The sequence below is a fragment of the Drosophila hydei genome, unplaced genomic scaffold, assembly GCF_003285905.1.
Source record: "Drosophila hydei strain 15085-1641.00,03,60 unplaced genomic scaffold, DhydRS2 tig00008125-arrow-arrow-pilon, whole genome shotgun sequence".
Lineage (NCBI taxonomy): Eukaryota > Metazoa > Arthropoda > Insecta > Diptera > Drosophilidae > Drosophila > Drosophila hydei.
Genome location: NW_022045835.1, coordinates 737,053 through 759,100, shown reverse-complemented (window position 1 = coordinate 759,100; position 22,048 = coordinate 737,053). Strand labels below are relative to the sequence as shown.

The following is a 22,048-nucleotide window of genomic DNA, read 5'->3' as shown; positions in this document are numbered from 1 at the left end:
GTGTGTGCGTGTGTATATAGGCTTTTTGCTGTTGTTGTTGTTGTTGCTGCTGTAGTTGTTGTTGTTGCTGTTTTTGCATTTCCGTTTCCGCTAAATTTGAATTTCAAAATTTGGTTTTGTTCACTTTTTTCACTTTCAATATTTGATTTTTAAATTTGTTTCTAAATTCTTTCTGTTATTTTTTCTTGACTAATTGCATTTTGTTAATAGCCGCTTGTTTGTTTAATGCATATATATATATATTATTTTTTTATGTATGTACATGGCTGTTAGGTAGGAATAAAAAACACACGCAAACCGCACTTGAGTTAAGCTGTTGAACTTTTTTAATTCAATATAAATATATATATTCTCTCCTTATTCACAGTTAATTAAAGCACTTTATTATACACATATATGTACATATTCATATATATATATATATATTTTTTTTTATATTTAATTTTTTATGCTCGCATTGTTGCTTGAGTGCTGCGTGCTCAACGAGTGATTTGTAAGGGCTGTGCGAAGTTTTTTGAAGTTGGTTAGAACACTGCCATACGCTCTCTCTCTCTCTCTCACTCACGCACTCACTTCGCTCAATCTCTTTTTCTCTCTCTCTCTCTCTCAGCTACTGACACACATTTGCGCCCACATACACACTCACACATACACAGAGACCAAGCGTTGAGCGCGTGAGAGTGGGAGTTGTGCGCTCCACGGAGTTGCCGGAGTGAGTGCGCGCGCTACGTTGTAACGTAAGCGCCTACGTAACGTTAGCGTAACGAACCGAACGAACCACTAAACGAAGCTAACGACATAAGGGCTACCAGAACCCCAGGCCCCATCCCCCCATTGCTTGCTCCCAACCCCTCGCCCTACGCTAGCTACATTATGTTACACGCCCCCGCGCGTCTAACCCCAACTTCACAGTTGTATGTGTGTGTGTGTCTACTGTTATACAGCTTATTGCTGTGCGTGTGTGTGTGTGTGTATGCTTTATATGTAGGTTGAAGCAATTTATAATAAATTTTTCGTTCTCTTCTTCTATCAATCGATATGCGTTTAACATGGCCAATATAATATATTGGTGATAGCTGGGCCAATAAATTTGACTTTATTTTCTGTTTGATATATGTTTGATTTATTTATGCTTGATGTATGCTTGATGTATGTTTGATGCTTTTAGCTTTTACTTGGTTTAATCATTTCTTTTCGCACAATTTTGCAGGAAATCAGTTTTCTGTATCCAGGGTGCCGTCGCGGCCTAAAGCACAATTGCTACTATACACGCACACACGCACACACACGCACGCACACCTACACACACGCACACATATCAACCTACACATGTACACATTTAATTTTTTGTGATTTTTTACAAATTTTTCTCTTAATTTTTTTCACATTTTTTTCGCACAAAATTTCATGTAGCTTTTTTATTTAGCCTTTTTTTTGGCATTTAAGTTAGCTTTTTTCGTTTTTTTTTGTATTGCTTCTAAAAGATACTTTTACAGATACACACACACACATATATGCATTGATGTGCGTGTGTGTGAGTGTGTATAATCTAACCCAAAAAATTTTGTTGTGCGGCAGCTTGTAGGGCCCGTTTTCACATATGTATATGTATGTATGTATATGTAATTTATTTTTTGGTATTTTGTTTTTTCGGCAACGCCGTTGTCCAACTAACAACTACCCTCAATGTACTGAGCGCTGTTCGCTCGTGCCAGTTGCTGTTATAGTCGACACATATAAGCCGTGGCCAGAAACGTAAACGTAGTCGTAGTCCGTTTTGCTGCGAGGTGAATTTCGTAGTATTGTTGTTGTTGTTGTTGCTGCCAACTATAGTGAAGAGCAGATTCGGCATTTGGCGTTTGTTCGCTCGGCATTTCCTGATTGCAATCAATGAATTTTTATCGCGCTCGCGCAGTTTTCCCTTACTCTCTCAACTCTCACACTTACTCTCTTACAGTCCATCTCTCTCTCTCTCTCTCTTACTCTTTCTCTTTCTCTCTCTCACACTCTCTCGTGGTTAATTGTCTTTGCTTTTTGTATTGTGCGGCTAAATGAAAATTCCAATAGTAAAATACGAAATTCCTTTGCAACGGCGTCCATTACGTTTTCGGCTGCTGGCCTTACGTATATCTGAGTCCTGTTACACTAAACGTAACGGCATTCAAATTCTTACGTTTCCTTTGCATGCTTTTTTGTTTAGGTTGGCAATGCTTGAACTTAAAATTAACGTCCTAAAAGTATGCTATGATTTTTTTATTATGTAAAAATAATTTAAGTGGCGTTCTAAGGTATTTCTTTAAATTTATTAATAAATAATTGGTTGTTACAATTATAAATATTGCAAAAATAAAAATATTATTTGTTGAATATATTTACTTTTTAAATAGAAACATTTCAAATAGAAATTAATATACTTATAATTTTTATCAGAAATTTTTGAATAAAATTTGAATATAAATGTTCAAAATTTTTTGCTGAACTATATTAAAGATATATATAGTTTATTAGGTTCGTTATTTCAATGTGTGTGGACATTAAAATAAGAGATTGAAAACAATTTTTTAGACAATTGTAACTACTCAACTGTTTATCATTCTATCTTCATATACTTGTATACTTACGCATGCAAATAAAAATCCTTTATTGAAAAGACCTCAATTCAAATATAAATGTATATAAATTTTTAACATTATTAAATTTATTTATTCGTGAATGTGTGTGAGTGTGGCTTATAGTTAGAGTGTGTACGCGCGTGTGTGTGTAATACATTATATTTCGCATAATACTAGAAACATTAGAATCATTAAGAACTAATCGTAACTAAGTAATACTAGCAACATTTGCATCTTTTACTGGCTTAGCTGTCTGTTTGTCTGAACGAACAAGGCAAACTGTTTTCTATTTACATGTGAACTCTTCGTAACTCTCGTCACACACCTCGCACTCCACTTGGCAGCACCAGTGGAATTGACATCTGCACTGCTGACTTCGCTGTATGTGCTGTGTATTATGGCCACGCCCACAACACAAAAGATCACAGCTCTGTGGGCCATGACCGGTGTGATTGCAAATGCGACCCACCGTACCCACTGTGCCCGTTTGAATATTACGCTCACAATAATTGGGCGATGCCTCCAAATAGATCAGCTCCATGCGTTTGGGTGCCACCAGCGAAGGCTTCTGGGCCATCATCTGCTTCTTTCTGAAAGTCAGTTAGAGCGAGAGTTAAAGAGAGATGGGACCACTTTGCTTATAGGCCTTATTCCTTACTTACCTGCTTAATACTAATCTCAGTCCACGTTTGCCTCTCAGGGCCTGCACAGTTTTGGCTTTTTGATACTTTTGCATTAGCTTCTCACCGATCAGGCGAAAAGGCGGCAGACTTTTCCAGCAGGTTTTCATGACACACGAACCGCTCACGCCATGGCACTTGCAATCAGTGCGCAGCAGCTTCTTAACCAGCTAATGGAGCCGGTGGGGGTACATAAAATTTACTACAAATTGATTCATATTTGAAATATTATGCATACGCACCGTGCGCCCTACGCGATTATTATGCAAATTCATAAGCGTACGCGAATCTCGTTCCAATTCACGTGCATCCATAAATTTACGCGTATAACGCATACCAAACTCCACATCTGCCGAGCAACCGCCCCATTTCCAGGGCTCCGGCGGCGGCGACGTCTTGTGCCGCACATCGCAGCCGCACAGCGAAATGTTGCCTCGTGCACAGGCTGCAGTCACCGAATAGGCTGCACCAGCGCTGGCTATTGCATAGGTGTAAGCAGCCTCTCTAGAAGCTAAAGCAGAGAGCAAATTAGTGCATAGAAGATAGAGAAGTTTCAGAGATAGCATAACAGACAGTGTTCTACTCTCCTTACTCCATACTCTTTCATCTGCTACTCACCTATTGGTATGACATGTGAAAACACATTGCGTTGCCACACCTCCGAGCAGTTCCAGCGATGGCCACGAAACTGATGCTGACACTCGTGGGCTCCGAGCTGTTGACCCTCACCTAGTGCGATCAACGCATCGGGCATCTCGCTGCATAGCTGACGTTGACCCATCGTCAGACCGGGTATACGGCCGCAGAGCATGACAGACGTAAAGCTGGATACTAATCTGACGAGAAAGCGGAACATAAATTCTTATATTAATGATACCCTGTAAATAACTTATATTTTACACTCTTTTATAACCCATATCTTCTACTACTTATGTTGCTCATTTGATCTTAAGCCTTTCTTGTCTTGTCTCCATTTCACAGCCTCAGCATAGCTGGCAATTTGCAAGTCATTTATTAGGCACTCCATTAATCCAATTGGGCATTAGCTATATAAAGCGAGTTGCTTATTATCGTGGATTATGTCAGCAGCTCTGAACTGTCTGGCATTTAAAGCCTTCGATTAGACATGCGAGGCTTTTGTTTTTGTTGTTGCTTTTGATTTGGTTTGGCTTAAGCTTCTCTCTGCATGATTAGATGCTTGAGATGCATATGTAATTATGGCTAATAATATAGCTGGCGGCATTATTTTGACTAAAACTGACAGTAAAACTGTCTACGCCCCCTAAAAGCATGCCACTCACTCACCTGACTGCTAAAAAACCCAACAACAACAGCAACTACAACTACAGCTTCAATTTGAACGCATTAATCTTGCCTTTGAATGCGGCACATTTGCTTTTTCCACTGGCCAATTGTGACTTTTTTTTAAACGTTGACTCGTGGCCAGTTCTCAATTGTTGTTGTTGTTGTTGCTGCTGCTATTTCCCTGGCAATGGCAAACTGAAATGGAAATGAATTGATCGCTGGCGGCATTTATTGAGCAGTAAGCACGACTTTTGTTTTTTTTTTTTTCATTCAAACTATTGAAAAATGTTTGTAGTAGAGGGTCCTATGTTTTTGTGACAATGTACGTAACAGGCAGCAGGAGACGTGGTACAGCTTTTTGAGAGCAGAGATGTATTCACGCTCAGATCGAAAAGCTAAGTCGCTTGTATACTGTTGGTCTGTCTGCACGTCTGTACGCGTATTCCTCTGTGCTTCTAACTATCTTTGCATTTGTCTGTAACCCTTTGCTTGCCTGTTTCTATGTCCGTGCATCTGTCTGAACTCATCGATCTGTGCAACTATACAGAAAATATATGTTTCCATGCCGTACAAAGAAACACTTGATTTTTTTTTTATCGATATTTTACGATATTTTTTGTAGCTTTTCACATAGGTCAGGGCATTTCCTAGCCGTGTACTCCCATCGCTTTTACTTGTTTTCTTATTTCTATAGCCATTGATCGCTCCACATTTGTTTGTGCATATATTTTGCCATATTTAATTTATTGTTTACTTAATGCGACGTCGTTTCTGCGGTTGCTGTTGCAATATTAGCTGCTGCTGCTGATGTTGCAGCATTCAGAAATTAGCTGAGTAGAATATAAAAATTGTTTATAAAATATCAAATTTCACGCGGAAATGCAGAGTTACGAACGGAATTGAAAGTAGAAATTAATTCAAATTGTATTACTAAATTCTTAACTTCTTAGAACGGTGAACAATGTTAAGCAAGTCTATGATATAAAGACTTTAAATTACAATTAGGGAAAATTACAAAGATTTAAAAATTATTCTAAAATCTTCTACTTCTACTTTTAACATATTATAAAGTTTTATAATTTTTAAAAAATGTGAAAAAAATGTGTTAAAAATACATATTGAGATTGATCTCAAAAGCAGTTACTTGCTCTACTTAACCAGTTAATATATATCTGACTGATATTTCGTTTTTTTGTGTATAATTATATATAATTTCATTGAAGTTGACTTGACTATCTAATACCTGTCTTTTAACAAAAACTTTACAGCTATTTCTTGAAGCTTGTTTTCTAAAGATTAAGCAAGTCATAAGCAATAAACGCTCTTGAAGTCGTAGGAAGAGCATTTGTGAATGGCATGTGTAGCCACTTCCCACACACACACACTCATACACACACATTATCACACTCTCACATAGAATATAGTAGCATTCCATAGCCGCATTCATTGGATGCATAACGAGCAATTGTCTACTTGTCGATTGGCCAACACAAAAAAGCCAATCAAACAGCTGCGCAGGCGCCCAAAACATGAACAGCTATGCATATTCACTATATATATATATATATACATATAGTATAAAGCGATACACAGCTGTGTTATATCCTCAGGGCATGGACTCGTTGCTGTCAGTCCAATTCCATTTCTGGCTTGTCAATGGGCTGCAAAAGTTTTGGCCATTGCTTTCGCCCATGTTAACAACGCATTTTTAATTGGACCAATTAAATCAATTTACAGAAATTACAAGCTTACACAAGAAACATGTAAGTTAGAGAGAGCAAGAGCAAGAAAGGGAAGGCAGATGAACAGAGCGAGTCCAAGTCCTCGCCCAAATTAACCCTTCAACTGGCAACTGGCAACTGGCAACTGGAAACTGGAAACGGCCAACAGCAACAATCGACGATCGTTTTCAGTTCAATCTGCAGTAATATACCCTGTAGAGAGTGTAGTGAGGTAGAACTACTATGATCAGTTACAAGTTTCTTCTGACTCGATTACCATTGGGAGACATCGATTCATGACAGAAATCTCTAAGCCTATACCCATATAGATTTCTTTGATGCAAGAGCTAAACATTTCCATAGGCAATGCTTGACGCAGGATACCTGCAATAAGTCTACAGGGTATCCTCATAGTTAGCAGCCATCATCGCAACAGTCTTGCTCATTGCTGTTGCTGTTGCTGGTGCTCATGAGTTGTTGTACATGTTGTTAACATGCAGTCGAGGCCTCGAAGACCAAAATTGGTAGTAAACTAATAATTAGGCTCGTTTAACAGGCACGACCACGCGGCTTGCCAGGATGCGATCACCAGATCGAACAACAGCAACAGCAACAACAATGAGCCACTGGCCGTTGTGTGGTTGCAATGCTTCAGTGGCCGTCGCTTCAAACCATCGAACCACCAAAACCACCGTTGCCAACCTTCAACTTTAACTTTGTTAAACTACGTTGATCGATCTGTCAGCGCATCCGTTTGTCAGTCAGTCAATAGCTTTTCGTGCGTTCGCACAGCGTGACCGTCATGCCCACCTCGATAACAACAACAACAACCACCACTCAAACAACAACAACAAATGGGCAACAGCTATCGCTCTCTTTTCATCGTGGCCTTTTGTTTTTTTTTTTATTATATACCCTGAACCTATTGGAAATGGGTAAAGAGGGTATATTGTTACGCAGTGTTACGCAGAAGAAGGCATCTTCGACTTTCTATAGAGTACAATATACTCTACGGTTCATTATAATGAACAGGTGAGACAATATAGTCAAGAATGTCTAGTTTTCGGCTTAAATATACAAGTGCTTAAGGGCATAAAAATATATGAGTAAAAGTATGTGACTAGAACAGTAGATGAGCTTAACTGTATAGGACAGCAGCAGTATAAGAGAGAAACTGTATAAAAGTATAAGCTTACGCGCCTAAAATTAAAAAGTATAAGAGTTAAAGAATACAAGAGTATCATCGTTCAGGTGCATAAATGTCTTGGGTATCACACGTAGGAGTATTAAAGTATTATAATATTAAATTATTATAGTATTAGTATGAGTATTCGAGTCCAAATGTTTTTTTCTAAAACTTTTGTCAAATCATCGAAAACTTTTTCCATTTCCACCACATTTTCTGCACTGCTAAATTCCATCTTCACTTTAAATATCAGGTGAGGGTATCTTCTAGTCGAGCACTTTTGCCTCGCTTTTTATTTGCAGCTTGTTCAGTTTTGTTCCAGAAATGCTGTTTTTTCCGCCGTGCCTTATTTAATTTGTCGTTGCCACTTGAAGCGCGTTGCTGCCCCATTCCACGTTGCTCCATTCTGTGTTGCCGGCTGCCTGCTGCCTGTTGCATGTCAACGTCGACAATTTCATCATCAACTTAAACCGAGCCCATCCTCCGAGCCTCTGCAGCACTTACGCAGCGTCAACCGACGTCCGAGTCACGTGTACTTGATTTGTGCTTCGTGTTTTTGCGCCGCTTTTGCTTTTGCTTTTGGTTTTTTTTGCTCTGTTTTTGTTTTAGATGGCCTTACCTTGCCCTAACCTTAACTATGTGGCTCTTCCTGCTGCTGTTCGTCTCTTTTATCTTTGGCTCTAGATCGAGGCACAGGCTTTACGTTTGGGTCTACGCCTTCATTTCGTGACCCTTTTTTCCGCTGGTTGTTTTTGTGTTTTTGCTTTGTTGCGACGATTTAGATTCTTATTCCCAGCTTAACGTGTGATGCGTGAGAGAGCAAGGACCTGTCATGAACTTGATATCAATGATATTGCACCAGAGTTGCCAGGGTTGTGCGGACAAAGGTATAAGTGTAAATGGGTAGACGAAGGCTCAATTGGCAATTGGAATATTGTTTTACACGCTTAATGCAATCTAATTTATTATTAGCCGTGTCATTACCCAGTCATATTAGTATTAGAAAAAATATTAGTACTGGCATTAATGTTGTCATTGTTACTCTCATTATCATTATCATTATCATTATCATTATCATTATCATTATCATTATCATTATCATTATCATTATCATTATCATTATCATTATCATTATCATTATCATTATCATTATCATTATCATTATCATTATCATTATCATTATCATTATCATTATCATTATCATTATCATTATCATTATCATTATCATTATCATTATCATTATCATTATCATTATCATTATCATTATCATTATCATTATCATTATCATTATCATTATCATTATCATTATCATTATCATTATCATTATCATTATCATTATCATTATCATTATCATTATCATTTTATTATCATTTTTATTATCATTTTTATTATCATTATCATTATCATTATCATTATCATTATCATTATCATTATCATTATCATTATCATTATCATTATCATTATCATTATCATTTTTATTATCATTTTTATTATCATTTTTATTATCATTATCATTATCATTATCATTATCATTATCATTATCATTATCATTATCATTATCATTATCATTATCATTATCATTATCATTATCATTATCATTATCATTATCATTATCATTATCATTATCATTATCATTATCATTTTTACTATCATTTTTATTATCATTTTTATTATCATTAATATTATCATTATTCACGACATCATTCTCATGATAAAGTATAAAACCTAAGTCATTTATCTTGGAAGTTTTCTAATATTTAGAGGTCAATTGTTTTGCATACATTAAATTGAATATTTGTAGTATTTAAAAATATTTTGTTGAGTGGCAAACTTTTATGGTATTTTTCTAGAGATTATCATCGACTGTGATATATTGAGCTTATAAAATTATAAGAGAAAATCTTGTTTAATATATCACATTTGATACTTTTGCCATATTTGTTCAATATAATAAATCATTAAGGCACAGATGATGTCAATGCTGCTTGCCAAATAACTTGTTTAATATATTAGTTTAGCAAATAAATAAATAAAAATGTCAGGAAAACAAAGAAGCAATGCAAACCCCATATACATCGAAACTAAAAAGCGTAGTTCCAGTTTTACGTCTCGCTTTTCCAGTAGCTGGCTTCCGCCTCTGCGCTAACCATGCAGTTAATAATTATTATTGGTATTTCATCTTTATTGTCTCCATTACTTTTCGCATGGATGGCATTTACGAAAATGCTCGAGACTCGTTTATATATATTTTTGGGCCATTGGTTTATCATTGGCCAATCATTGAAATGAGTCGAATATGTGATTTGCTGCATTCGTGGGGCAGCTATCATTAAAAATGGATTAGGCCAGTCGCATAATTTAGCCACAGCGCCAATTAGCAAACGCCAACAACAACAACAGCTGCAACTGGAGCTGGAGCTGGAGTTTGAGTTGAAGTTGAAGCTGGAAGCTGACTCCCAAAGCCTAACCACTTATATATCGTCTCCAGAGCATATAAACATAAATGCCTAAGCGCGCTCAGCGAGTCAATAACAAGCCAAAAAACAGCAGCAACAACAGCAACAACAACTCTTAATGCGCACTTCGGAGGCTCGTAAAAATATGACTTTAATATTTTCACGCGCAGGCGTTGCGGAGCAGACCAGAGCAGCGCGCAGACAAACGCAAAAAAAGCGCGTAACTGGGCCTGCAAACTGGCGGAACTATGGCCAGGAGCAGGAGCAGCGCAACGTGCGATACCAAAAAGGGCAGCCTGGCATACACTGAGAGAAAAGATTAAGTACTGAGGCATTGAAATTGAGCAAAAATTCAGCTTCAAAACTAAAATTTATATATAGATGCGTTTATACGCTGTTTACATTTGTTTATAGTTTGTTTCAAGTTTTCTCACAAAAGGACGTTGTTATTTATAGAGCCTTAGAGACTAGCTAAACAATTATTCTTGGAATAAAATAATTAATACAGGATTCACACGCTTTATAAGTATTTCAAAACGCTTTTATTAAAGTAATCATTCCATATACATACTTATAGTGCACAGATTATATTGGAATACCCTGTAAGTATAACAAACTTGTGTACACCAAGCCATAGATACGTTCTTTCTACTTCACTCACAATTCATGTAAAGAAAGTTCTACTTAAAACTTCACATTTTAGTAGAATGGAATATTTTTGAGGTAATACCACTCATCAGGCTCTTACACCCCTTTCTTGAACCTATTTTGATGGCCCATTTATTTTTTCACGTGCATATTTAACGTCTAGGTCTAAGCGACCCACCGCTGTGCCAATTGCCTTGTCGTGAAAGCTGCGGTGGGTTTTATTTTGTATCTCTGGTAGCCGCTGCTGCTGCAGCCTTCAAATGATGTGTGCAGCGCGGACATATATCATCTGGATGTATATAGATATGTAACCATATCTGTATCTTTAGCCATGTCCCTAGCTGTAGCTGCTTCTTTCTCTTTAGGTTCGAATATCTAAAGCTGAAACGTCATTTGTAGCATTATCTGTAGCTGTGTCTGTAGTTACAAATGTGTCATGCTTGTATCTGTATCTGTATCTACATCTCTATCTGTATCTGCATCTGCATCTGCATCTGCATCTGCATCTTTAACTGCATTCTTTTTGTTGTTGTGGACCTGAACCTGGCGCTTGCGTTGGCCGTGGGTAATTACATGGAACGCTGACATGTTCGTGGCGCTCTGCCCGCTGGCCGAAAATTTACGAGTGTGCAGCCAAAATAAAGCGCCAATTGGAGGCGGAAGCCACAAAGCCACATTAATTCAAACAATGCGACTGACTACGAGGCCGAGTTCAGTTCAAAATGCAACGTTGGTCTCAGTTTTCTGCGCTGTTTCTGTTTTTTGTTTTGCCCAGGCATTTGAAAGTTTGTGGCCTCGTGTCCAGCTGCAATGTAAAGTGGGCGGTGCCGGGGCACTGGCAGCACAACACACAGAGTCAAGCCCAAACTAAAAGAAAACCCATAAAAGCTGTTCAACATGCCATCAATAAAAATAAAAAAAAAAAAAAAAAACAACAATGCATAAAGCGAGCCTTGGCCAAGAAAAAGAGAGAAAAAATATATGTCGTTGCCACAGCAAATGGCAACAATTGTGCTCAATCCTGGCGAACAGCTAAGGCTAAAAACGACGTACGACGAACGACGTAATTGAGCCGCGAAAGACGTATGACCAGGGTCTCCCTAGCCGAATGGCAACAGGTAAGGCCAAACGTATCGTTCGTCATGGGCAATTGGCAAATGCAGCCACAACAAGCTGCCACAACCGAGAGCCAGCCAGCTGCTAGCCAGACAAACAGACAGATCAAGCGCAGATAGTTTTGTTTGTGCTCGAGTCGATCACTCATCTAAAAGTACAAAACGATCCGCCAGGCAACCAATGACCACCGCCAACAGCTCCCGCGCCTGCTTTGCAGCAACCACTTGAAAGGCCATTTTTGGACTTGTAACTGGCAACGACTTACGACGATCTTGATCACAATTTGAGCGTTTGTCTGCACGTTGCAAGCTCATGAGCTTCAATTGTTCAAGGTATGTAACAAGCCCCCCTCTCTCTCTCTCTCTCTCTCTCTCTGTCTCTATCTCTCCTTGTCTCTGCCTCGCTCTCTGTTTGTCTGTGTTTCCTGTTTGTACAACATGCCATTTGGAGCGCTTTAAGATTGTGCAGTAACCCCAATTACAAGCGATGCTGCAGTTTTTCTGGGTTAAGACCCTTTTGTGGGCAACCTGTTAACTGGTCAGCAAGCCTTTATATACCCTGTACTCATTACAAGTTTGGGCAAAAGGTGGGCATATCGGAGTCAGCTATTTTTGTGCATGCTCAAGGAAGTTTGAGGATTCGAATCTTGCAATGAGATGAGAATCTTGCCATGCATACTTCTAAAAACAAATCGATTAATATCGATTGCTAATGCTGCATTTTTGACACACGTGATATTATTTGAGTCTAGTATTTTGTTGGCTTAAGCATGATCTATTTTCCCATAAAGTACTCTGAGCACAATCTTATCCTGTTCTTTAATTACAATAAATGGAACCATAAGATATCTGCAGGATATCTGCCAGCCTGGCACTTTCTTGAGTAGAGTACACTTAATGTTGTTGCTGCTGCTGCTGTTGCCGATGCGCATTGTTGTTCTGCTGGCCGCCAAGGCGGCGGCGTAGCTGCCCACAAGACCAGCCCACTGTATCTTTTAGATATTCGCAACTGACTGCGCCAAGGCAATTAGATAGCAGCCGAAACACACACAGCACACACAGAGTCGGGCACGTTGATGAGTTTATGGCAAAAATTGATTTCCAGTTGTCGTTGCTGTGGTTGTTGTTGTTGTTGCTGCTGCTCCCGTTGCTCCTGCTTTAGCCAAGTTTTTTGATTGGCAAACTGTGTTTGTCTTTGGAAAATGGCATTCGTTACTGCCTCACACGCGTCCGTCCGTCCGTCCGTCTGTCCGTCTGTCTGTCAGTCTGTCATGCTGTCCGTCTGTCAGTTTGTTTTAGTTGCTGTTGCCATCATTTAATTGCCCATTTTAATGAGATTTTTCAGCGTTTTTCCCGCTGCTTTTGCGGTTGTTGTTGCCGTTGTTGTTATTTTTATTGCCTGCTTTCCACTAGAATCGACGCGACGATCGACGATCGACGAGATCAGCAGCTGAGCTGTGATTGGGCGTATTGTGTTTGGGCGTCTATAGATAACAATTTACATACAACTCCTTGTAATTTCCCGCTCTCTGATTTCTCTCGCCTTTTTACACAGATCAAAATTAGCGATTCGATGCGATCTTAACTGTTGCTTTGTTGAGATCGAAAGGAAACAGTTGTCAACAACGGCGCAAGATTTGATATTGATAAAGAAAAAAGAAAACAGTAAGGCAAAAAAAAGCTAAGCTCTCTGAGTGTGACAGTGTTTTCAGACACAGCGAATACCCTGTACTTTTTGAGCGGGTTTTCAAGAGGTATTTATGTGCAACTAAGATCAGCAGATCTTTTTACAGATGCGATTTCAATTTGAATAAGCAACAACAAATTTTTATTGTCTATGAGTTAAAAAATTGCTTATCATTATTAATTTCATATCTTTCTTAAACCTTGGATACCCTTTAATTCAGTTTGATTAATAAGTAACAAATCAATATTCTGAGCAATTATTTATTTGTGATGTTCATTCAATTTTGAATAGGAAAAATAGTGGATCTTGCCGAAAGCTGAGCTAATTTAAAATAATTTAAACAGATATTTCATTTCCTTGGTATTACAGTAAAAATAGAGCTTCAGAAGTCAATTATGATAATAAATAGAGATAGAGGGAACGAAACTTGAGACATAGAATGTGGCAGAGATAGAGAGGTAGATGGAGGCTTAAAGAGATATATAGAGATATAAAGATGCAGAAATATGTCTAACTATCTCCTTACAAATGCACTTATATAAAAACTATCTAGGTAAATATATATGCTGCATGTTATATAGAAGATATGAAGATCTATGGCCTTAGCTTTATGCCCAACTTGAAGTCAACGTATATAAGTTTCACAGCTGAATATTCAGAACTTCTCTAATATGGTCTGTAAATCTAATGAAAACTCCAGAATATATTTTATAAACTAATCTCAAAGCAAACAAGATATATTAGCTTTGCTTAAGAAAAAACTGATTTAAAAAATAGTTTAAATGTTAAGAATCATAAGCTTAGACCACTGTTCTTAGCCACTGTTCTCTGGTCGCTAATTCCGCTCTTTTATCTAAACCCATAAAAGAGTTCTCAAGCTATTTAGAACACAACTTTGTCGATATGTCGACAAATAAGATTGAAAACTATTTAGCATAAGAACAAAACATTCGGCGATCGTTTCTATAGTCAGACGGCTTTCATTGAAGGAATGAAGCCAAATGACCAAAAAAAAAAAAAAAATTATAAAGATTTGTTTAACTGCTCGTTTTCTTGGTTGGTTTGTACTATACCTTATTTCCATAATCCAGAGTAAGTATATTAAGAGTTTGTTGTGTATTTTCCACATGGCTACGTCGTTAAAGAAAATGAACAGGCACAAGCACGAACACAGGCACGAATACGAACACGAACACGAACACGAACAGGAAAACAAATAAAAATACAATAATTCTTCATATTCTTTTCATGCTAAATGCGCGCCTCGGAAACTTAAGAGCTCTCCATAGAAAATTTGTCGAGCTTTGCACTATATTTTTTTTTATTATTATCGTTTGTATATATATACATATATATAGATTTTTTACTGATGAATTATAGACATTGGATCGCTTTTATTATTATGGAGCTCAAAGAGCAGACGACAGCAAAAATAAACAAACTGAAGCTGCAGATCGTAGACTCAGTTTGAGTTTGAGTTTGAATTTGAGTTTGTGTTTGAGATTGCCGAAATAGCTGTTGTTGTTGTTGTTGGATTTGTTCATATGCTAATTAACACCTTCTGTGTAGCGGCATTTTAAATTAAGTCATCGTTCAGAGAGCATTGAGTTGATGAAGCAGCAGCTCGTTTATCACGTCCCGTCTCGTCTCGTTGCGATTTCATTCATGCAAAATAACTTGGCTTTAACAGCGCATCATTCATCAGCAGCATCAGCATCAGCATCAGCACCACACGCACCACTCGCATCACTTGCACCACTCGCACTGATCAAGCAGCAGAGAGACTTGTGCGACTCTGCGACTACACGACTTTTTAATTTATGATAAAGCGCCTGCCGACTGTCACAACCAAATTGCGGCAATAACCATAAACGGCGCAGCAGGTGAAAACTACCAAAAACGAAGAATTCAACAGGTAGAAAGAGAGAGAGAGAGCGCGAGCGAGAGAGAGACGGAGAGAGCGAGGAAGACACTTTGAAATCTTTGTATCGTGTGAGTGTATTTCGAATGTTGTATGTTAATTCACACAGCGCGCGATAAAGATGCCGCAGGAGTCGGCATCAGCGGCGTCGTCGTCGGCATCGTTGTCGGCTTGGCCGCTTGAAAGGCTTAGATGGGCTCGGCCCGGGTGCCGAGATTAACATAAATGCGGCTCATTAGTGACACAATTAAAGAGCTGAGCCGACAAAATGCAAAACGATCCCCAACACGCGACGCCACACGGTTTCGATTTCAGTTTCAATATTATTTTTCAGCTTTAGGGGTTTTTCTTTCTATTTTGTTTTTGGAGTTTTTTTTTGTTTTTGGTTAGCCGGGTCAACCGTTGAACGCGCTTGTCGTATAAGAACTGGCAGACGGCCAGTTGAAATGAAATTTGTAAAAACTATTCAATCAGCTGGCGCAGCGAACATGTTTGAGCTGAGTTCGAGGAAGCTGCGAGTGGGCGAGGTTCGCTATTAGAGTTAATGAAACGTTCAAGCGGAGTTGAATGGAAAATGCTTCTTATTTGAAATAAATTGAGAGGTTGTGGGAAGGAAAAATTGTTGAATCGATAGAGAGAAAGAAGAAAGAATGCAGAAATATAAGCGGAGAAAAAAAGAGACATAGAGAAAACGAAAAACAGAGAGCAGGAGTAAACGACATATGAAAAGTTGTAAGTCATAATTGCATTTATGTGAATCGCATAGAAGAGAAGCGTATACAATATATGTTTAATTAAGTCAATAAGCTCAAATGCCAGTTTACTTTGTTATAAATAAATATTTATATGCATATATCAATTACCTTTTACAGAGTCCTCTAAGAAATATAATTTAATTTTGATTAGCTAATCTTATTTTATTTTTCTATTTTACAGATTGACATTGAAGAAGAATCCAATAACTGCGGGGTATGTCTAGTTATATTCTATATTTTGTTCCATTTTAAATGTATTTATACATTCACATAAAAGTCGAAAATTCATTTAGAACAAATCCAACTTTTGGAAATGAAGTTCCTTATGAATTCGAATCAAACTGATAAATCGCAGCCAAACTGAAGGCAGCTGCTGAAGCCCAACTTGTTGAACTGCCCTTAGCAATGTTTGCTGCCAGCTGCAACATGTTGCAAGCGATCGTTGCTTAGCGCTCTGTTACAGGATCCTTTGCACGTGAATTAAGTCCAAGTCTGGCATTCTGAGACGTCAGTTCGGGGTACCATTAAAGCCCATTATTGTTGGCTGATAATGGCTTGGGAAAGCTTCTCTCGCGCTCTCCCTGCCCACTTCCCACTTCCCATCTCTCTCTCACTATCTCTCACTTAAATTGTGACACGGCAATCAAATCAATTATTTATCGATGCGGGTAAAAGTCGTGTTAACTGAGACTGAGAAGACATTGCAGTGGGTTAATGTCAAGAATTTGTGGCTTGCGGCTGCAGGGGGCAGGCACTCTCAAGCATTTATCAAATGGCCAACAGATGATTTGTCAGCGTACTTCACACACGCACACACACACTCGCACATCATGTTCATCAATGTGTATTTACAAGTGTTTTTCATAATTTTTCTTCTCTTTTCGGTTTTTGTTTTTACAAATTTACAACTTGTTTAAATTTGCAAACACTTCAGAGATTACAGCAGTTAGCAGCTTACTATTTTACAAAAATGCTTGTTTCTCTCTTGTTTTTGCTTTGTATTTTGTATTTGTGCGGTGATTTATTGTCGGTTATTTACTGCCTAGTTGTGAAACGCCACGCTACGCGCTTCTGCCACAGTAGTCACAAAACAGCTTGACATTTGCCAACAACAACAGGTTGAGGGCAAAGTGGTTGGGGGAGCTTCAATTAATGCTACCTGCCGTGTCCAAGACAACCAAATGCAACTGCAACAGCTACTGCAGTAACAACGTCTCTCCCTCTCTCTCCCTCTCTCCCTCTCTCAGTGTGTGTTAAACTCTAATGCATTTCTTGGATACGAGTTGTCGCCTTTTAATTGATTTACCATTTATGCAAATTTGAACTTGGCTTTCGTGTTGCATAAATCTCTTGCTACATATACATACATTATTTCTATTTACATATATACATAGATATACATAAATGCGATCTTAGCCTGTCTATGTAATTGATGACATTTTAAGCAGAGTTTGTCTCATTAAATGTAATTAACTTTAAATACACAATTTTGTTCACAAGCGTTGACAGCCAATAACACAGTTCATAACTCAACAAATCGCCGCCAACAACAACAACGACAATTGTACTAGCAACAACAGCGATATATGTAGTGTGTTTGTCATGGCCCATTGTCTGGCATCGAGTTAGTTTCGAACGTTAGTAACGTTTTTATAACCCTTGAAAATGTGATGGCAGGGTATATTGTTCTTGTTAAAATTCATGTAACAAGCTTTAGAATTTTTGAACAATTACATAAATTATTATCCGTAATAACAGCTGATTTGATATAGAACATAGATCGCTTGTATGAGTCTATAAGAGAAGACAAATTTAAGATTACAGAAACATTTGAGTACATGGAGTATAAGAGTATAAATGTGAAAAAATGTCAAGTGTCAATATAAGTATGAAATTACACAAGTATAAGAGAAATATTATACAGTTATACCAGTTTTAGAGAGTATATAGAGAGTATATAGACAATAACGAGAGTATAAGGGTCTAAGGATATAAGAGTAGGCTCCTCCTCTCTCATTTAATATAAAGCTATAAGTTCGAGTGCTTATAATAGCCGCTCGTCATGTTGTTTAGGATATCTCATAGTCGAACAGTCTGACTTGCTGACTTGCTTGTAAGCTTGTGAGATTTTTGTATTGGCAAACGTGTCCCATTATCAGCTATTAACTGTAATTTGGTTCCAAGAAAGATGAGCCAAATCAACAATTCGCAAAAGCCCTGCGGGGCTCTCACTCTCGCTCTCTCTTTCTCTGTCCTTCTCTCCCATATATTAAATGGCCAATTGTATTGGTAATCATGGAGTGCTTAGATTAACAGCTCATTGTCGTGACAGCCGCGGCATTTCAATAAATACTGCCAAAGTGATGCGAGTGTGTGTACCAATTGCAAAGGAGAAATAACTGAAGAACTGAGTCAGACATATATAAAATATTTAGATTTATGTATGTAGATCTATGATAACTTCGCGCAGACTGAGTGATGAGGAATGCCATAAGGCATAAGTAACTCAAGGTACAATAAACCTGCTAATTACAGGGTATATTAACGCATATTCGATCAAGTCCATTGATTACATTCCACACGTATAAAACTTTCAATTAAATTTGATATATTGATCATCATATGTCATATGACCCACATATTGTAGCGTCTATTGCTAATAGTATTTACGATGACTTTTATTATGTGCTAAGATTGTGAAGAAGAAGAAAAAAGATACAATATAATTGTTTTATGGGAAAATAATTGCAAAGACGTCTTTTTATGACAGCCAATCGATTCTTGATTAGTTAGTTATTTTAAGAGCTGGTTGATGAGGAATTTTAGCTTATTTATGTGAATGGCTGTTGAATATATTCAGCAGTAACTAAGCTCTTTCTTATATAGATTCTAGACGTATGATTAAGTCATTTTTAAAAAATTGAAAAAATATTTTTATCATTTGAATCAAGTTTTTAACTTAAGTCTTTTGATATGTGTTTCAATAGAATCAGCTTGTGGAACTATTTAATTGATGGGTATTTAAATCGTACTCTAACTGCAATAAAAGCAACTGCAACCTGGCCACAGGGCACATAAAAAATAGATGCGGGTGGGAGGGACCGAATATAAAATACCCTAACTTCTATGTGTAGCAGCAATCTAGCTTATATGCAAGCACAAAATGGAGAAGCTATAGATATATACTCCCTTAATTCTCTTATACTGACATTCACTTCAACAAAAACATTATACCCCATGAACCTCTTTCGAATGGATTCAGGGCATATGAAAAAAGAAAAATCAGAAGCGTGAAACAATAAAATAATAACTCCAAAATTTCCAGCTAATAAACAAATTTTAAGTTCAAATAGCAAACAAAAAACAAATTGTGGGCGTAATAAAATCTTTATATATTTTTTTTATATCATATATAGCTGGTATTATGATTATTATTGTTGTTGTTGTTGTCGTCGTTTGTAGCAACGGGAATTTCAATAGAGAAACGCTTGGTTTCACATTTCCCGCTTCCGTTGTGTCAGGCAACAGCCAGTGGAACGATCCAATCTAAAAGGCACAATGCAGACCCATTGGCCGGAATGGACACGTAACGATAACAAATCACATCATCTATTGCTGTTAGAGTGGATCGCGTGACATGACACGAACGAGGCGTTGTATAACACGAACGGTTTATGTTGATAAAAGGGTAAATTGATGCTCCAAGCAAGTCTAAATTAACATAAATCAAGAGAGTGTATATCGAGTAAGAAATTGTGAAGACTTTGAAACCTCCAAGCCATAGCGAAGTTTAGTGTAAAACCATAATATTCTGAATAAATAAAATCAACTTTTTAAACCACCCTCTATTTTGCTAGCCTCTTGAGTCTATAAACTAGAAGTACAACATACTCTTATACTCTCATATTATAACAGCTCTCAGAAACTTCCACAGTATTTCAAAGTCGTTCAAACTCCATCTTTAATCAGCTTATTTCACATAAATTTCTGCTCATATTCCATGGCCTTGCTCACGCTGCCATCTCTAATGCCACATGACTGCAACAAATCGCATTTGTCATAGAACTGGAGAGAGAGAACATTTGATATGTTGTTTGTATTTGAAGTAAATTGGGCTAAACAGTGATTGGCAGCAAAACAGGTGTAAATTGAGCCAAGGCAGGAAGGCTTCGGGCGTAAGTCAGCATCCAATTACAGGCAAACAGATTTTTATTAACAAGACGTTGCGAATGCATTTGGCATTTGGCATTGTCTACGTAATTAGACAACAATGCAGCCAACAGATACAAAAAGCAGGCTCAAAGATGCTCAGGTGTTAATTGAACTAGGGAATGATGGAGTAGTGGAAGAAACTATCTGGCAACAGCTGCAACTAGGTGCAGGTAAAAATCTACCGCTTATCGACAGCATGTTGCAAGGTTTGTCTTTTAACTCGTCTGCTCACTTTCACCCTGGCGATACGCCAAGGGTTAAAGGCGCCAGACAAATTGCTCACTAATTGGTTTTATTAAGTTATCAGGAATTAAAAAAGGGTATCTTAGGGTCTAGGCCCTTAATGGGAGGTGTGACAGGAAATACATGACGTTGATAAGTTCACTTTTTATGCCTCGAGCCCATTAAAAAATGTGTAAACAGGGTATAATTTAAAGGCTGTGTGGCTGACTTTCCTAGAGGTCTAGATGTCCTTGACCAAAAGTGACAGCCCCGAGCCAATATAGAACTGTATAAGAGAGTGTAAAAATAAGATCCTAAAGGTTAAGTGCACGTGTGTGAAAGTAGAATCGAATAAGGCTATTAGAATATAAGAGCGAATGAGTATGTGAGTATAAGTAAACAGTATCTACTACACATGGGTTTTTTAGTATAAGAGAAATTGTAAGAGTATGAGTGAAGTATAAGCGTAAGAATATAAGAGCATTAGAGTAAAGAGTATGTGTATCTTTGTATGTACCGAGTATAGACGTAGTTAACGACATTATGAGTATAAGTGTTAATAATATAAGAGTGAGCATGCACTCCACGTAGGTTCTCCTGTAGTACGAGCACAACAAATTTATTTCAAGCATCCATAATATTTTCCACATCAATGAAATCGATTAAAATCTATAACAAAATGTATTTAAGCATATCATACACTTTTAAAGAGCTCAAGTCACCAAACGTCGACGAGTATACTTCATTTAAAGAGCGTCCCCTATTTGTATTTTTGCACGAGTTCAGTAGACTCAGGTCTATACGACCATAAATTGTGTTTTTTTGTTGATGGTTTACCCTTTGTAGAAAGTAAATTCTTTGTAATTCAGTTCAACTAAAGTGTTGAATTAAACTTTATTGAATTTAATTACAATTTTACATAAACTGGAAAGTCGTTATATATATATATATAGTATATTTATATATATATATATATATATATATATATATATATATATATATAGTTGCATGTTGAATATCTCATAATAAGGTAGTTATGTATGTTATATAATATACATATATATATATACATATATATATATACGTTTAGTATGTGACATAAAAGTTGATTTTTTGTTAACAGTTAACTGTTGCTGCTTCTTCTTGAAATTGATTTTTCTTTTTAGATTTCTACAAAGTCTGGTGCGAAATTTAGAATATATATATATATAAATATATATATATACATATATATATTAATATATAGTATAAAGCGAACATAAATTTAGTTGGTGTTTCAATTAAAGTTATATTATCATTTTGCTTTTTCTTAAAGACTTTTGGAAAGTTCTTAGGGATATAGTCTAGCTATAAGAATTCGATCCTCCAATTCATTTTTAACAGATATGTGAATACCCAAAACAATTTTAGCTAGAATAAAGTTGCAAGTATAAAATGTTTAATCGAATATCAACAATTGGTGTTGTTTACTTTAGTTTAGTTTAGTTTAGTTTAGATTTCCTTTTAAGAGTTAAGAGTTTTCTTTTTA

The 22,048-nt window shown here is 37.2% G+C and overlaps 1 protein-coding gene across 2 annotated transcripts; it reads right to left on the bottom strand.

Moving 5' to 3' along the window:
• Positions 1-2,713: 2,713 nt before the first annotated feature.
• On the bottom strand, positions 2,714-14,750 carry LOC111604601 (protein Wnt-2). 2 transcript variants are annotated; one of them, XM_023322712.2, is made up of 5 exons: positions 14,484-14,750; positions 3,911-4,128; positions 3,535-3,803; positions 3,275-3,462; positions 2,714-3,202 (listed from the first exon to the last, which is right to left on the bottom strand). In XM_023322712.2, the coding sequence occupies exons 1-5, from the start codon at positions 14,537-14,539 to the stop codon at positions 2,899-2,901; spliced, it is 1,035 nt and encodes a 344-aa protein (XP_023178480.1). In that variant the 5' UTR covers positions 14,540-14,750; the 3' UTR covers positions 2,714-2,898. The 2 variants fall into 2 exon arrangements, with proteins under 2 accessions (XP_023178480.1, XP_023178481.1); XM_023322713.2 differs by having other exon boundaries at positions 3,911-4,123; positions 14,484-14,544.
• Between the last annotated feature and the right edge of the window lie 7,298 nt (positions 14,751-22,048).

Bases quoted from the DNA above. Each gene is read 5' to 3' on its own strand.
- LOC111604601 (XM_023322712.2), bottom strand. From the start codon at position 14,539: ATGTGGAAAATACACAACAAACTCTTAATATACTTACTCTGGATTATG. The intron at 4,129-14,483 runs GTATAGTACAAA...CTTTCTCGTCAG, and splicing joins CTCTGGATTATGGAAATAAG to ATTAGTATCCAGCTTTACGT. The intron at 3,203-3,274 runs GTAAGTAAGGAA...ACTGACTTTCAG, and splicing joins CTGAGATTAGTATTAAGCAG to AAAGAAGCAGATGATGGCCC.